At 44.2% G+C, this 18,344-nt stretch overlaps 1 protein-coding gene across 1 annotated transcript in view; it reads left to right on the plus strand.

Annotated features, from left to right (window-relative positions):
* The window catches only part of cfap20dc (CFAP20 domain containing), a 721,404-nt gene that overhangs the window by 672,926 nt on the left and 30,134 nt on the right, over positions 1–18,344 (plus strand). The window contains exon 15 of the mRNA XM_086001537.1: positions 15,936–16,045. Within this exon, the coding sequence (XP_085857663.1) occupies positions 15,936–16,045 (110 nt within the window). The remainder of the gene's footprint in view (positions 1–15,935; positions 16,046–18,344) is intronic.

The raw sequence follows: 18,344 nt of genomic DNA on the forward strand, positions 1-18,344 counted from the left end.
TGAATAACTGGACACAGACTACAGAAATAATTAAACAGGTCTTTAGTAATTGAGGGTCAGGGCTGAACTGGAATACACTTTTCTCCACAGGGTTTATATACCGGTGTGGTCACCACCGGTACTACAATGTACAGGAGCCATCAAAAAGTAGTCCATCACCTTACATACACTACAGTTCTGCTGCTGCCACGCCTGGTGCTGGAGGCCCTCTAATGCCAAGAAGGGAAGGAAAAAAAGGCCTCCCATGCTTCTGGTAGATGCCTCAGTTGAGGAAGCGCTGAGTGAGGGTGGCGAGAGGGGTCTCACAGGAGGTCACACTGGAGAAGTGTGTGAGGCTACAACCTTCCACAGGTGTGGCTAGGCCTGGTAAAAGTTGCCCCAGACCTGAAACAACAAAGTCCTGCCACCTGCAAATGATGACTGATCAAATATCCTCTTTAATGTTGGATCTGCAGCTGATAGTCAACAAGCCAAGAGTGTTCACGTCAGGTTTCACAGGCGTCATCCCCACCAGGTGTGTTTTACGTGGGAAAAGGGTTAAACAGGCAAGGGCCTGTTAAAATGGGATTATGAAGGCTAATTAGTGCTGTTTAAGGGCCCTAAAGACCAGTCCCGCCAGTTGCAGGCGGGACTGATTCGGGTCCATCAGACACACCTAGGTTAAAATGGCGTGGAGGCGGGAACCAGGCGGGGGAGGGTCCCGACCCCCAGGTTTTGCGATTTTAACCCCCTGCCCGCCTCAAAGCCCGCCTCACGGCCCAATGAAAATCGAGGCCATAGCCTATTGTGATACCCTGTAGTATCACTTTATCTAAGACCAGCTAATTTAACAGAGACATAGGCTAATTATTTATCAACATGGATGAAATCTGGCAAATTGTTACTCTGCTGCTTCAGAAACTGTACTTAACATACCAACATATGAACAGTAACGGACAGAAAAAGACCCTCTGGTCCATCCAGCCTGTACCACACAACTGTGCATCACAATATGTACACTCCCCATCCCATCTGAAACCATATGAATTCCTCTATTTAATTACATTTTATACCACTCAAGCTTCTAGTTGTGCAAAGAACTGTTAAAGGTGGATTGTGTTTGAAAGAAAGAAAGACTTGCATTTATATAGCCCCTTTCATGACTGCAGGACATCCCAAAGTGCTTTACAACCAATGAAGTACTTTTAAAGTGTAGTCACTTTTGTTATGTCGGCAACGCAGCAGCTAATTTGTGCACAGCAAGGTGCCACCAACAGCAATAAAATAAATGACCAGATCTTTTGCTTTAGGTATTGGTTGAAGGATGAATATTGACCAGGACACTGGGGAGAACTCCCCTGCTCTTATTCAAAATAGTGCCAAGGGATCTTTTATAGCCACCTGAGAGGGCAGACAGGGCCTCGATTTAACATCTCATCCAAAAGACGGCACCTTCAACAGTGCAGCACGCCCTCAGTGCTGCACTGGAGTGTCCTCCTAGATTATGTGCTCAAATCCCTGGAGAGGGTCTTGAACCCACAACCTTCTGACCCAGAGGTGAGAATGATACCACTGAGCTCTAGCACACTATGCCACAGCATTACAGGGTATAGATATTTGCTTACTGTTTCCCCTGTAATAAATTCCTGATCTGAACAATGCCATCACAGAGGCACCCAAGTGGAGACCAAGCACTTCTTGCAGGGAAAGGGGATTAAATTAGGACATGGGTCCCTGTTGATCAGTCTGTTGCACCGCCTAACTGCTGGTTCAAAGTCAGAATAGTCAAAGCTCGGAAAGCCAGTATAAAAAGTGCATGCGATCAGTCCCTCTGTAAATTGCATACATGGCCCGAAGTGCCGAGTAGTTTTACGGGCTAGTGTGCCCAGTTTATGTTTAGTGTTTATAGCTGCACATTTTATTTATGAAGTCAGATAATAGCTAGATCTAGAGTGGTCTTAACATGCTGTGTACGACACCATGTTAGTTTACCCCCATAATGTTTTTTGCAAGGTGGTGGTAGCCGCTTTGGAAGCTGCTGACAGATCCAGAGCTTCTGAATCAAATCAAAGCACAGTTTAATTATTTAAGTAATTTTCTGTATGGCCATGATCTTCTTCCTGCTGCTGTCCCAATTTGAGTATGTGTGTACCTGATATATCCCCAGTCTTCTTTGGTTGAATGAGGGTCTTTAATCAAGGCTTAGCAGCGAAGATGAATCTGCTCGGGGCCTTGTTGTAGTTCATGGAATGGGCGCCATGTGGAGCAGGTAATCTAATCATTTTAATGATGTTGGCTCTAACAGACCATAACACAGGCAGAGCAGGCCATCTCTGCAAGTCACTGTGAATAGTTGCAAACAGCTGGAGATAATTAGCAGTGTAACCCTCAGATACTTGCATTTGCACCTAAATATTTAAAACCTATTAAAGCTTGACAGAAAGAAAAATCAGAGCCAATCTCAAGCAATCGCTATTTTTGAGACTGAAATGTCCATGTTTTGATAATGTAGGTTTTAAGTGGTGAAAGTTGATCTTTCTCAGGGACTTTGGGGTAAAAATTCGTCTTGGGCAGAAGGGCAAGACGAGTGGTACCATATTGGCCGCTCCTTATACGCACCACCTGATATTCAGTTCCATTGATTTCAACAGATCTGAATAGCGGGCGGGGTGTAAAGCAGATGGTCTATGCAATACCGACCATTTTGTGGTACTGCTTGAGACAAATTTTTACCCCAAGGATCCTTGTTTTATTAACTTTTATTTAAGAACTTGTTGCAGGGTTTCACCATGTGTGCTGACGAGCAAACATTTGTTCATTAGTTGGAGAAATTATCTGAATTTATCTCATTTGACAATGGTAATTCTCTAAAGTGAAGCGGTAATTGCGTGCACGGATGTTAATTTTGCTTTGCTAACAGCATGCCTATTTGTTGAAGTAATAGCCTAATTTCTTGATTTTTAAAACAGCAAAATGTTTAACAGACACAGTGCAGTACTTCTTTAAGTCCCAGTTGTAGAGTATCAATCAGCCTACATATTACATTAACCTTAGCAGAAATCCGTTAAATATAAATCTAAAAGGTCTCTGTTTGTGCTGCATTATTATTAAGAAAACAACCATACTGGCTTGAGACATGTAGAAAACGACAGCAGGGGCAGTCAAGTTGTTGGATTCTGGCAGATATTTTATAGCTTTTTTTTCACAAAGCTGTTTACTTGTACTAAGTTCAATTTATTCATACACCATTTCAAGTATTGTATTTGGTGAATCCACCCATCCACTGCCTCATGCCCTATTGAGAGCAAGATTGGTACAAATGAAATGGAGAAATAAAAATAAACATATTTTACACCTTTAGAAATAAGTAGTAAACTTCACCTGGTTCTGTTTGTGACTGATTCACTGTAATTCATGAGAGAGGTTTACTATATGCTGAAATCTGACCTCCAGCCAAACTCCATCAAACTGATGGGTACATCTGGGTTTCCTGCAGTCAGACTCATGCCACAAGACCCACAGAAATATTGGGCTGGATTTTACCAGCCCTGAGGAGGCGGGTTTGGAGGTGGGACTGGTGGGAAAATGGGAAAAATTGGGAGCGGGTCCCAACCCGCCTCCGAACCATCTTTCCTGGAGGCGGGTCCCTGAAGGGGATTAGAGCCAATTAATTGCCTGTTAAAAGGTAGTTAACAGGCAGTTAAGAAGCTTTTCACCATGTTACGCCTGTTGATGCGGGCTTCTCGACATAGGGAAACCCCGCCAAGGTCAGCGAGGTGAACTGTGGGTCTGTGGGGGTGAGAGGGGTCAAAATGTCAGCTGTAGAGGTGAGTGATGGGGGCAAGTGTGGACAGGTAAGTATGAGAGGTGAGCTTAAACTGTTGGAAAAAGTTTCCTTACCTTTGCTTCTTTCTGCAGGCTTCAACCTTTGAGGATCCGGAGGTGCCTCATCTCAACGGCAGAGATGACAGAATGGCTGCTGCATTCTCAGATGCTGCAGCCACCTGCTTTCTGCTGAGGAGAGAGGTCTGAGTAAGCCTGTATGCAAAGGCTCACCTTAGAACAGAGATTGTCAGTGTTTGACAGCTTCTTAAAGCTGTCAAACGCTGACAATTCATCTGTTAAAAATTTTTGACAGATGAAGCATCATACGCTGATGTCCTCTGTCACCGGCTTTCCCTTAATTGGCCGGTAAGCCCGCAGGGCAGGCTTAACAAGACCAATCAAGGGAAAATAGCGTGGGTTGGTCAGACGTCGCTGGGGGCGGGACTGAAACCCGGAAACCAGAAGTCCCGCCACCAGCACATCTCCATTGAGAAAATCCAGCCCATTGAGTCAGTGTATTTTTGAACTGATGCTCATTTTCCAACTTCTCAAGCAGTTACCCAGCTGCTTAATCACTGGTACTAACAAACCGACTATAAACACAGCTGTGCAGTGAAGAAATCAGAATGCACAGACAGTGGTTGCTCATCACACAGTCCCTATCTGCCATTACTTTAGAACTTGGATTTAAAGATGAAGGTGCACTTACCTGGATTGGTCCAGGGAATTCTGACTTTGTAAACTGTAATTCATAAGAGAGGTGTGCTATATGCTGAAATTGGACCTCCAGCCAAACATGATACTACTAGTGGCTGTCGAGTTCTTGTACACCTCATGCTTCTTCCAGGGTGCAACAGGCAACACCAGTGCATAAATGTAATACATTAGCTGAAATAAAATTAATTTAATCATGAGTTTGATTTGTGCCTACAGTGTCAGCCATGGTTCATTGGGTAGTATTCTTGCCTCTGAGTCAGGAGGTTGTCAGTTCAAGGGCTGGATTTTGTCAATGGGGACGTGATGGAGGCGGGACTCCCACTTTTTGGGTTGTAGTCCCGCCTCCATCGACTTGTGGCCAACCCACGCTATTTTCCTTTGATTGACCTTGTTAAGCCCACCCAGCAGGCTCAGCAGGCCAATTAAGGGACACCTGGTTACTGGTGACATCAGCGATTGACATTTCATCTGTCAAGAGCTTTTGACAGATGAAACAATCAGCGTTTGACAGCTCTGTGAAGCTGTCAAACACGGACAATCTGTCTTCTAACTTGAGTCCTTCTACTCAGACTCAGTTAGAGAGCACTCCAGACCAGAAAGCAGAGGCTGCAGCTTTTGAAAGTTCAGCGGCCATTCTGCTTTCTGTGCTGGTGAACTGAGGGAGCCCCGAGAATTGAAGGAAGGAAACCTGCAGGAGAAAGTAAAGGTAAGTAAAACTTATTAAAACACTTTACACTTACCTCACACATGTACCTCTGTACACATGCACCCATCACTCACCTGCACAACGGACATCTCAACCCCTCCAACCCCTGCAGACCGACGGCCCGCCTCGCTAACTTGGCGTGGTTCGGAGCCGTCGGGAAGCCCACACTTCAGGGCTAAAAATAGGGATTAGGCAAAAAACTGCCTGTTAACTACCTGTTAACAGGCAGTTAATTGGCACTAATCCCTTTCCCACCTCGGGGAGGCGGCTCCCAGCACAGGTCGGATACCCGCCTCCTGGGACATTGGCATGGAGGCGGGTTGGGGGCGGGATGGATTCCTGCTCCCCAATTCTGCAATTTTCCCACCACTCCCGCCTCCATGGAGCTTGGAAATTCGAGCCCCAAGTCTCACTCCAGAGACTTCAGCACAAAAATCTAGGCTGACACTCCAGTGCAGTACTGAGGGAGTGCTGCATTGTCAGAGGTGCTGTCTTTTGGATGAGATATTAACCCGAGACCCCGTCTGCCTTCAGAGGACATAAAAGATCCTATGACATTATTTCGAAGTAGAGCAGGGAGGTCCTGGCCAACATTTATCCCTCAACCACGAAAAAAAAATGATTATTTGGTCATTATCACATTGCTGTTTGTGGGAGCTTGTTGTGCGCTAATTGGCTGCATTTCCTATATTATAACAGTGCCTACACTTCAAAATTGGCTGTAAAGTGCTTTGGGATGCCCTGAGGTTGTGAAAGGCACTATATAAATGCAAGTCTATCTGAGTTGTAAATTTCAAGCAGTAGACCCCCAAAATTATCAGTTACGATAAATTCCTGTTCAAAACAACAGAAATTATTGTCTATATATTGATATAGAAATCGACTATTTTGATCAACTCCTTTGCAAAACAACATTATATTGAAAGTTCAGAAATCACACCTTGTAATTGGTTTTTGTTTGTCTTTTTATTAGCAAAGGAAATATGGAAGGACTGTTGAGAGTTGTCATTATATAGGGAATATATTTTGGGCTCCAACTGGGTAGTCAGAAATATCTCAGTTATGTTACTACTTGGCCAGTCCATAATTAATTTATTTTTGTGTGTTTTAGCTTTCTTTTTCTTTTTCTTTACAATTGCACCACTTTTTTACTCTTATAATTGATTTCACGGATAAAGGATTAGAGATCAAAAAAGAAAAACTTGCATTTATATAGCGCCTTTCACGACCACCGGACGTCTCAAAGCGCTTTACAGCCAATGAAGTACTTTCGAAGTGAAGTCACTGTTGTAATGTAGAAAACGTGGCAGCCAATTTGCGCACAGCAAGATCCCACAAACAGCAATGTGATGATGACCAGATAATCTGTTTTTGTTATGTTGATTGAGGGATAGATATTGGCCAGGACACTGGGGATAACTCCCCTGCTCTTCCTCAAAATATTGCCATGGGATCTTTTACACCCACCTGAGAGAGCAGACGGCGCCTCAGTTTAACACCTCATTCGAAAGACGGCACCTCCGACAGTGTAGCACTCTCTCAGCAGTGCACTGGAGTGTCAGCCTAGCTTTATGTGCTCAAGTCCCTGGAGTGTCCCACAACCTTCTGACTCAGAGGTGAGTGTGCTACCAACTGAGCCACAGCTGACACTAAATCAAGGTAGGTGTTGATTGATATTCTGAATCATACCCTGTTGGAATTTGAGATATGTGTTAATTTCTATCTGGTTTCCTGATTCATTTCAATCGCACTGTTATTTTCTAGTTTAAATTACCTTGTTTTTGATCATTCCTATTTTCCACAAGAAATAGATATTTGGTGTACTTTCCTCTTGCTTGTAATAGCTGTTACTGCATTTAATTTTGAGTCAGTGGATTTTGATTTGGCCAGTAACAGTCACTAGAAGCATTAAGGTTTTGATCCACTGCTGTAAGAGCAGTGGGGCAGCATTTATGACCCCAGCATTGACCCTGCCTGAAGTTAGAATATTGCTGGGCAGATAAAGGTGTGAGTCACGCCAGCAAATGGCATTTGGGGATGGGGTGGTGGGGGCGGGTTGTGGAAACACTCTGAGAAATTTCTTTCCAACCTCCAATTTCCAGGAGACAACAGTGACTGGGAGACGCATCCTCCAATGTCCCAACTCCCTTCTTTATGTAGTGATGTCAGCCAGAGTCAGGAACTTGTTCACCTTTCCTTTTTTAATATTTGCAGTGAATTTGCACTCGCTACACAAGGTGGCAACTTGTTACATAGCTCAATGTCTGTCTATAAAAAGATTTACCCCTTAAAATCTAACCTAGTTCTATGCTTATATAACGTATACTCATGCTGCATGGTCCTTTCTAACCGGCCAAACTCAAATAGTCTATCGACATGGACCGAATCTAATTCTTCCATTATTTTAAAGACCAAAGTCAAAACTCCTCGAAGTCTATGCTTTTTTTTAAAAGGGTAAATGGCCCCAGCTCTCTTAACTTATTGTGGTAACTAATGGCCTTTAAACTAGGTATCAGTCTAGTGGTTCTCCTCTGAATCTTTTCTAGAGCCTATATATCACCCATCATGTGAGGGGACCAAAGCTGGACACAGTATCCTAAATAAAGCTTAATCAATGTCTTATACAAGGACAGTATAATATTTTTGTATAGTACTTGTTTTGGACTTAAACTTCCTGGCAACAACAACAACTTGCATTTATATAGCACCTTTAACATAGTAAAACATCCCAAAGCACTTCACAGGAGCATTATCAAATAAAATTTGACACAAATAGTCTATCCACATGGACCAAATCTAATCAAATCGAATCAAAATTTGGTAATACGTCCTAGTATCCTTATTTGTTTTTTGCAATAGCTTCATGACACGAGCTGTGAACATTCAGAGATTCATGCACTATAACACTTAGGTATTTCTCTCCCTCAATAGCCTTATGTTTGCATCCCTGCATGGTGTACAAATGCTTGGCATTGGCCCTACCTACATGCATAACACTACACTTATCTATAGTAAATAACATTGCATCTAGATCTGCTTGTAATCTCCCATTTTTTGAGACAGCAGGTGCTGGTCATGGTTCTGCTGTTGCCATTTACAGCTCCTCTAGACCCATTTTTTGTTTCTTAACTTGTCCCATTACCACCCGTTTTGCCTTACACCAGCTTTTGTCATTTAATCACTCCAACCTTCCACCCTATCACAGACCATCCCTTTTGTACTTTCCTTCCCTCCCCCACTTCCCCTGCCTCTGTACTTGCTTACATACCGTTACATCTCTAACTTCTTCCAGTTCTGATGAAAGGTCATCGATCTGAAACATTAACTGTGTTTCTCTCACAAAAGATGCTGCCTGACCTGCTGAGTATTTCCAGCATTTTCTGTTTTTATTTCAGATTTCCAACATCCGCAGTATTTTGTTTTTATCTGCTTATAATCTCTTTTTCTCCTTAGCATTTTAACCAGTTATCATTCAGTACCTTGTTTTAACTCATTAAAATACTTTGCTTTAAATCTCCAGCGTTTAAAAGTAATTCTATTTTCAAATCCTTTTTGTGGGAAAATGGTTCAAATATCCCAAAATGTGATGGTCCTCAAGACAACTAGCTACTGGTAAGTATAATTCTATAGTATGGAATTCTGCATAATTCACTGCTAATTGACACTCAAAAAGGCCATGAAAAATGTGGTGCTTGGAAATGATCTGAAAGCTGGTCTTTTTGGAGTTGGTTTGTGTTGTGTCCGTCAGTAGTAAGACACAAGACTGCAGGAGAACGGTACAACAGGTGTTTACTCAACGTGGCTCACTCTGGAACGGAATTGTACAGATTACTACTCAGTGCTATATACAGGTGTGGTCACTGCCGGTACTACAGTATACATGAGCTGTAAAAAGTAGTTCCCCCTTTAAAGGTATATACATTACAATTCCTCCCCTTTTAGATTAACAGTACCATAACACTCATTCAACAATTAAATATCAAACTAATTACAATTAACACTTTTAACATACAACGTTAGCTGAAAATAGTCCATTTATATATTCAGTCTTTGGGGAGGCTTCCTGATCCTTTCTGGATAGCGCCTTTCCCGAGTGACTCGCTCTTGGTGCGGAGGCGATTCTGGCACCCTGTCATCGGTTGGGTCATCAGCTTCCGATGCTACTGTTTCTGGGGTAGATGCGACCTGTACATCGGGTTCCTCACCAGGTACGTATGGGCGAAGCATGGGGTTGACTTGTTCCTGTGACTCTAGGATCTGGTCAGCATGGCGTCTCACGATGTTCTCTCCAACGTCCACTGTGTACATTAATGGGCCCTGCCGTGCGCATATCGTTCCTGGCTGCCATTTTTCTGTTCAGTAGTTGCGGGCCAAGACTGGTTGCCCTACATTGAAGCTCCTTGTTGGCTTCTCATGGATGTGCTGGAATTGCTTACTCTCAACATCTCTTCGTACGTTTGGTCTGAGCAAATCCAGGCGAGATCTTAACCTTCGGTTAAAGAACATCATGGCCGGGGCCTGGTTGGTGACTGCATGTGTCGCATTCCGGTAGGCGAACAGGAAATTGTCCACCTTATGCTGCAGCGGAATGTTGTCATTGTACATAGCCTTTATTGCCTTCTTAAAGGTTTGTACGAACCTCTCAGCCAATCCATTTGTGGCTGGATGATACAGGGCAAATGTGTAATGCCTTACCCCATTCTTCTTCAGAAACCTCCGGAACTCTTCGGACACAAACTGTGGTCCGTTATCGGAGCAAGTCTGTTCTGGCAAGCTGTTCCTGGCAAAAATGGTCCGCAGGACTGCAATAGTTTTCTCTGTGGTGGTGGAGGACATTTTCATGACCTCAGGCCATTTTGAGTGCGCATCCACGGCTATTAAAAACATGGAGTCCATGAATGGACCAGCAAAATCAATATGCACCCGTTGCCATGGAGATGAGGGCCACTCCCATGGGTGTAGAGGGGCATGTGGTGGTGCATTTTGGACTTTCTGGCATCCTAAGCAGCTCTTGGTCAGGTCCTTGATTTGTTTATCGATTCCCGGCCACCACACATAAGCCCTGGCAAGGCTTTTCATTTTTACCCCTCCCAGATGACCCTCATGAAGCTCATTGAGCACTCTATCCCTTAACTTGGGTGGAATTACCACTCGGGATCCACACATCAAGGTCCCCCGGCACACTGACAGCTGTTCTCTCCTTGTCGAGAATGCTGGCAACAGTGAGTCGCCATGTGCTGGCCATCCTTTCACCGTCAAATCATATACCCGAGACAGTGTCGGGTCATTTCGGGTCTCCTTTTCTATACGAGCGTTAGTTACCGGTAGGTATTCAACTATAGTCGAATGAAATATTTTGACAGGATCCACTGCTGGTGCTTCCTCCACAGTAGGCAGTGGCAGGCGTGATAGCCCATCAGCATTTCCATGCTGTTTCGTGCCCTTATATTCAATCTCATAGTGGTGCGCCCCTAGAAAGAGTGACCATCTTTGTAGTCGTTGCGCAGTCATCACCGGAACGTCCTTCTTCGGATTAAAAATGGAGACAAGAGGCTGGTGGTCAATCAGCAAGGTGAATTTCTGCCCGTGCAGATAGTGATTGAACTTTTTCACTCCCCACGCTAGGCTGAGGGCCTCCCTGTCAATCTGGGCGTAGTTACGCTCGGCTGAGGTTAGTGATCGTGACGCAAAGGCTATTGGCCTCTCTGAGCCGTCCGAGAATTTGTGCGACAGCACCGCTCCAATGCCGTAGGGGGACGCATCACACGCCAACCGAATTGGTAGTGCTGGGTTGAAATGGGCCAATACCTCTTTCGATGTGATTAGTGTTTTGCTCTTCTGGAAAGCTCGTTTACATTCGTCACTCCACTTCCATGGCACTCCAGTTTGCAGTAGGGTGTTCAGTGGGTGTAGTATTGTAGACAAATTTGGCAAGAACTTATGGTAGTAGTTTACCAGCCCGAGGAACGACCTCAGTTGTGACATGTTTTCCGGTGCTGGAGCCTTGACTACTGCCTCAATCTTTTCAGGGGACTTATGTAACCCCTCTTTATCGATAACGTGGCCACAATACGAGATCTGTTTTTTAAAAAACTCGCATTTGGGGCGGTTAGCTCGGAGCCCATATTCCTTCAATCTAGTGAGCACCTGCTCCAGGTTGGCGAGGTGATCACTGTCATTTTCGCCCGTGACCAGGATGTCGTCCAAATAACACTGGGTCCCTGGGATCCCTTGCAGGACTTGTTCCATTACCCTTTGCCAAATAGCCGGAGCTGATGCTACCCCGAATACCAGCCGGTTGTATTGGTAGAGACCTTTATGGGTGTTGATTGTGAGGTACTTTTTTGATGCTTCTTCTACCTCCATTTGCAGATACGCCTGGGCCAGATCAATCTTAGTGAAGCGTTTCCCTCCAGATAGCGAGGCGAAAATATCTTCAATCCACGGAAGTGGATATTGTACGGTGTGAAGGACTGGGTTCACTGTTACCTTAATGCCCCCACAGATGCGAACCTTCTTTGGTTCCCCAGGCGTGCTGCTCAACGACTTTTTCATCACAGGGACGATGGGTGTAGCCCACTCGCTCCAGTCTACCTTGGACAGTACTCCTGAACGTTCCAAACTCTCCAGCTCTGCTTCGACGGCTGGGCGGATCGCATAAGGTACCGGTCTGGCCTTAAAAAATTTTGGGCTTGCGTTTTCTTCAATTCTAGTTGTTGCTGTCATGCCTTTTAGTGTTCCGAGTCCTTGCTGGAACACTTCTTGCGCATCGGTTAGGATCTTTAACAGCCGCCCAGGTGTGACGTCGTCATCCTTTTTGGCAGCCACAGTCAGTGCTTGTATGGAATGCCAATCCAGCTGTATTTTCCGGATCCATTCACGTCCCAGTAATGGTGGTCCTCCATCTTGCAATACATACAAGTCTAGTTTTGGTGTTTCCTTACCGTTATATATAACGGTCACCCTTATTTTTCCTTTGGGGTAGACTTTTTGCCCCGTGTACGTCTTCAAAATAATTTTTGTGTCTCTCAAGGGTATGTGTGAGAATAGCCGCTCATAGTCCCGTCGGTTTATGACTGTTAGGGCTGATCCTGTGTCCAATTCCATTTTTACCTGGACTCCTGCTATCTTGAGAGTGACCCAAATGGTTCGGTGATCCTCCGTTTTGATCATATTATGTAGTTTCAGACAACTCAGCTCCCTGCTTTCGGAGTTGGTATCACTCTTTTGTTCGTCTGAACTATTCTCCGTCACCTTATGTACCTTCTTGTACTTTTCTTTTGGAGATTTCTTATTGCTGATTTTCTTTCCCGACCTGCAGACTCGTGCTATGTGTCCTACTTTTCCACACTGTCTGCACACTTTGTCTTTGAACCAGTAATCATTGTGGTCGTGTGTTGTTCTGCCGCAGCAATAGCACTTCTCTGTTCTGTGTGACATTTTGTTTGTGCCATATTCTTGCGGTCTCTGTTGTATCTCTGCAGCGCCCCGTGCTGCTGCTTCATATGATACCGCAATGCTGAAAGCCTTGTCCAGCGTAAGGTCCTTTTCAGATAAAAGCTGTTTCTGGGTTCCTTCACTTTGAAGCCCACACACAAACTTGTCCCTTAAGGTATCTGCCAGTCCCGTTCCAAACTGGCAGTGTTTCGATAGTTTGCGCAGTTCTGTTAAATATTCAGCATTGCTTTCATCCTTACGCTGGTTCCGTTTGTGAAACTTGAATCTTTCTGCTATCAGCAGCAGTGTGGGGTTTAAGTGTTCCTGTAGTATCGTCACTATGTCTCCAAAACTCTCTTCCACTGGCTTCGCTGGGGTTACTAGATTTCGTAATAAGCCATACGTCTTTGCACCCATTAAATTTAACAATACCGGCGCTTTCTTGTCATCTGACACCTCATTTGCCTTGCAGTATACCTCTATTCGTTCGACATATGTAGTCCAATCTTCGACTTCATTGTCAAATGCGGTGATACTGCCACTCTTCGGCATTTTGGGTGTGATTTAAAATGGCTTAAAATGGCGTCTCCCGCGCTTTCCTTCCTCCCCCGCTGCTGCCAACGCTGCTCTCGGCGGTCCTCAAGGCAATGGCGGCGCCCTGTAGGTTTCACGCGCTTCTCCTGCGCTGCTGCCAATGCCGCTCTCGGCGGTCCTCGTGGCAATGGCGGCGCCTCGCGGGTTTCTGCGCGTCTCTCTCCCTCTCCTCGACGCTGCTCGGCCCCTGAACACCGGCTGCGCCCTGTGCGCTCTGCCCTCTCTCTCTCCCCTGTCGACGCTGCTTGGCCCTTTGCTGTGCCGCTCGGTCGGGCTCTAGCCCGCCGCTGTCTGGGAAGGGTCTGTGCACTACCTGTTGCCAGCCCGTTTCGCTGGACCACCGCGACTGGAAAGCCAAGCCTGGCTCTCAACAGCCTCCCCCGCAATTCTCGAGTCTCTGCTGGATGACTGGGTGGTTGCCCGTGGTCGACGCCCGTGTCTCTGGCCTTGACCTCCAATCTACTGGTCTCCAGGAACGAATCCCTGGGAGGTGATGCAGAGTTGCAGGTAGGATTGAATTTGCCTCGTCGCCAATGTTGTGTCCGTCAGTAGTAAGACACAAGACTGCAGGAGAACGGTACAACAGGTGTTTACTCAACGTGGCTCACTCTGGAACTGAACTGTACAGATTACTACTCAGTGCTATATACAGGTGTGGTCACTGCTAGTACTACAGTATACATGAGCTGTAAAAAGTAGTTCCTCCTTTTAAAGGTATATACATTACAGTTTGGACTTAGGTGCATTGCATTGCAGAGGGAATCTTACTTTGCATGTAATCAGTGCTATGAAAACTTTCAATTGTTTAATTCTGATTCTAGGTGTAAAAAATGGAAGTGTGTTTTTTTTTCAGTACTGACATTCCCCACCAAAGGAACATAGGAATTGCTAGATGTAAAAAGACCAAGGTCCATCTAGTTCGCTTTCTACCATCCTGGTAGTCATATGATACAATAATAATTGAGTTGTTAACTAAGCATAGTAATCAATCTCTATCAATTAGTCTACAACAGGCCCAGAATTAACACAAAAAACACAGTGATGCACAGTTTTGGTCCAAAGTCACCTGTTCCTCCCAAGTATACTACACTTGCCACATGTCATGTCTCCAATTACTCATATATTGTGTCCCAAAATGCTATTTTCTGAAAGAAATCTATCTAATTTGACCTTGAACAACCACCAAAAAAAATTTAAAAATTAAAAATTGAAAGCGGATTCCCTGTCTGGACTGTAATTTTGAATGTGGTTGGATGGATGGACAAACCACATGTACAAAACTCCAGCCCATTTTCATCCAAACTTTATTTCTCATACAGAGTGTGGCACAGTAACAGTCACTATAGAATATATCTCGAAGCTTTTCATATATATTGAAAACGGTAGACCACAACCATTTTTCACACCCCACTCCAGGGAAATAATGGTAAGTAATGGTATTTGCTTGGACAGTTTTTCAAGCGAATGTGATGGAGTAGCAAACTCTCATGCACTGATAAGTATGGTTAGTAGTTGGAACAATCGCATCAAGAACCAAAAGCAGAACAGCATATCCTAAAGTCAACGTTGAAATGTAAAGTAGTTGGGCGTGAAGCCTATGATGTGATGTGGTACAGTTGAAATCTTGTGACCCGCTTTGATCAGTAAAAGTAGTAAATGATTTTACTGCTTTTGAGAAATCACGCACATTTCATGTGAGTGAATATGTTTGTTTTACTGCTGTGATATTTATTGGATATGAATTGCTATATTTGCTATGAGTAAAGTGATTTCAATTTTTAATTTTAAAATACACCTCCAATTTTGAATGAATAATGATGCATTCCAGATGAAAAAGTTAGGATGCATTGTTTCTGTTCCTAGTTCTTTTATAAGATTTTTTAATTTAAAATTGGTGATGTTTTGTTCTTTGGTTTAATTTTTATAATTATCAATATTGCAAAATTATAATTTCCTGTTTAAAGCTACTAAAATTAAAATGCAGTAACTTATTGACTAGTCCCTATCTGCCAGAGAATATTAACTTTACAGCTGGTCATTTTTAGTACTTGGATTGCACATCAAATTATCCTGAAGTTATCAAGCAGAACGTTAAAAACGACTGTAGTTTTGTGTTTAAGATGTTGTTGTAAATTCATCCTTGTTTTACTTGCTGAGTAATTGTAGTTTAATGATGAATGATTTTGTTAACATAATATTATGGTGTAATATATTACAGTGTAATGATAGTCCAAGAGATTTAACACCATTTGTGCAGTATTTTCTCAAGACTCCACAGACCTTCAGCGCTCCATGTATCAGCCTAGCTAACAACTGGTTAAGTCTACCCAATGAGTTTAGAGATGCTAATAGAAGATTTCAACCATTAGAGCTCATGGGAGTCTGGCAGAAAGGTTACTTTCTATTTGCAGTGTGATTTGTCATCCTTGAAATATAAAGGTCATGTCATTCATCAGTAGCACAGTTCCACTATAGATACCATACTAATCATAATAGTAATTTAATTACTAGCTCTGTTCGGTTTCAGTGCCCAGGTGAAAGTTTATGTCCCATACCATTTTCCAGAAATGATTTTGCAATTGATATAGATTAGCTTTTTCCAACATCTTAATATTTTCAAATTTAGCTGGAATTTGTTTTCTATTTTATTAAAGAGTTCTTTTCTTATGTTTTACAGTGACTGGGGAAATATTTACAGCCCCCCCATCATTCTGCCCAGTGAACAACTGAAAGATCAGAATAATACCCTTTCACCCAGACAACCAGCTGTTCTTCAGGATTTAAGAAGTAAGAGAATTTCATACTTGTTGTGCTCAACGATTTAGCAAAACAAATGGGTGCAATATGTGCATCAACGGAACAGAGTATGTCACATGGCAGGATGTATATAGACATTCATTATAGATGGCCCCTTAAGTGATAATTACTTAATGTTTTACAAACAGGTACTTATGCCTGTTCATGTGTATCAATTCACTGGTTGGCATTTTTAAATACTATATATAATGTAACATAAGATATCTAAGTATTCTAAGAGTTTTAGTCACAAAATTTGTGAATTTCTATTAACTTTAAAGAATCCCTAGCTGTTTGTAGTGTACATTAATGATTTAGATATGAATGTCGGAGGTATGATCAGTAAGTTCGCAGATGACATGAAAATTGGTGGAGTGGTAAATAGCAAGGAGGGAAGCCTCAGGCTACAGGACGATATAGACGGGATGGTTAGATGGGCAGAACAGTGGCAATTGGAATTTAACCCTGAAAAGTGTGAGGTAATGCATTTTGGAAGGACTAACAAGGCAAGGGAATACACAATGAATGGTAGGACCCTAGGAAGGACAGAGGATCAGAGGGACCTTGGTGTGCATGTACATAGATCCCTGAAGGCAGCAGGACAGGTAGATAAGTTGGTTAAGAAGGCATATGGGATACTTTCCTTCATTTGCCGAGGCATAGAATATAAGAGCAGAGAGGTTATGATGGAGCTGTACAAAATGCTAGTTAGGCCACAGCTGGAATACTGTGTGAAGTTCTGGTCGCCACACAATAGGAAGGATGTGATTGCATTGGAGAGGGTGCAGAGGAGATTCACCAGGGTGTTACCTGGGCTGGAGCGTTTCAGCTATGAAGAGAGACTTAGAGCAGAGAAGGCTGAAGGGGGACCTGATTGAGGTATACAAAATTATGAGGGGCATAGATAGGGTAGATAGAAAGGAACTTTTCCCCTTAGTAGAGGGGTCAATAACCAGGGGGCATAGTTTCAAGGTAAGGGGCAGGAGGTTTAGAGGGGATTTGAAGAAAAACTTTTTCACCCAGAGGGTGGTTGGAATCTCGAACTCACTGCCTGAAAGAGTGGTAGAGGCAGGAACCCTCACAACATTCAAGAAGCATTTAGATGAGCACTTGAAACGCCATAGCATGCAAGGCTACAGACCAAGTGCTGGAAAATGGGATTAGAATAGATGGGGCTTGATGGCCGGCACAAACACGATGGGCCGAAGGGTCACTTTCTGTGCTGTATAACTCTATGGGGGAGAAATTCAGTTGTGAGCGCCACCTGTTAGTGCCTTAAGAGGGCGATAAGTGGGGCGCTAACCAACTAGTGCCCGGGCATGGCGATACCTGCGCCTCTTGCGAAATTGAGCGGACATTTAGAGGCGGCGCTAAACCATACCGCCCGCTCTCCTGTGCACGCAGATCTTGACGTCATTCCAGAGTGCAACGCCCTTGGGGCGCCCCGGACCGGAAATTCAATGGCGCCCCCCTCCTTTCCGCCTGTCGCTACCAACAACAGGTTGACTGGAACGCTTCCCAGTCGCTGTGGGGCTGGGGGGGCGATATTTAAAGGGGGCTCTTCCTGTCTTCTGTGTGGTAACCATTTTTGGACCATTCGTTCTGAGAGAAAGAGAGAGAAATTTGCAGAGAGACAAAGGGAGAAAGAGAGACTTCTGCATTGAGTCAACGCTGTCTGAGGTAGTTTTGGCTTCTGACCATAACTTTGTAGTTGCTTTGCTTTTTCACCGGCATAACTTTGATTGCCCACATATTATGGGGGCTGCAATGGATGGGAACGTCGTGCTTCTCCATCACATTGAGAGGGCACAGAGACGCAGAGAGAGAGTGGCAATCATGGCCAGACGGAGGAGGGCCAACAGGCATCGGTACAGGAGACTTCACCGTCCCAGGGTTTTTCGACAACAGTTCTCATACATCAATATGTCTGAGGAGCAGTGTTTGCGAAGGCTGCGATTCAGCAAGGAGGTGGTCACTGAGCTCTGCCACCTCCTCCAGCCAGATCTGCAAACTCAACTGGTTGACCTCTGTCGGTGGCAGTGAAGGTAACAGTGGCTCTCAACTTTTATGCCACCGGCTCCTTTCAATCTGCTACTGGGGACATTGCCAATATCTCCCAGTTCGCGGTGCATTGCTGCATCCGTCAAGTCACAAATGCCCTCTTTAAAAGGAGACGAGAGCACATCTCTTTCCCCATGACCCCGGCCAAGCAGCAAGAGCGCGCAGCAGGCTTTGCAAGAATAGTGGGCTTCCCCATGGTGCAGGGCGCCATTGACTGCACCCATGTGGC

Source organism: Somniosus microcephalus, chromosome 11, assembly GCF_052327205.1.
Source record: "Somniosus microcephalus isolate GS21.2 chromosome 11, FLI_Smic_1.0, whole genome shotgun sequence".
Lineage (NCBI taxonomy): Eukaryota > Metazoa > Chordata > Chondrichthyes > Squaliformes > Somniosidae > Somniosus > Somniosus microcephalus.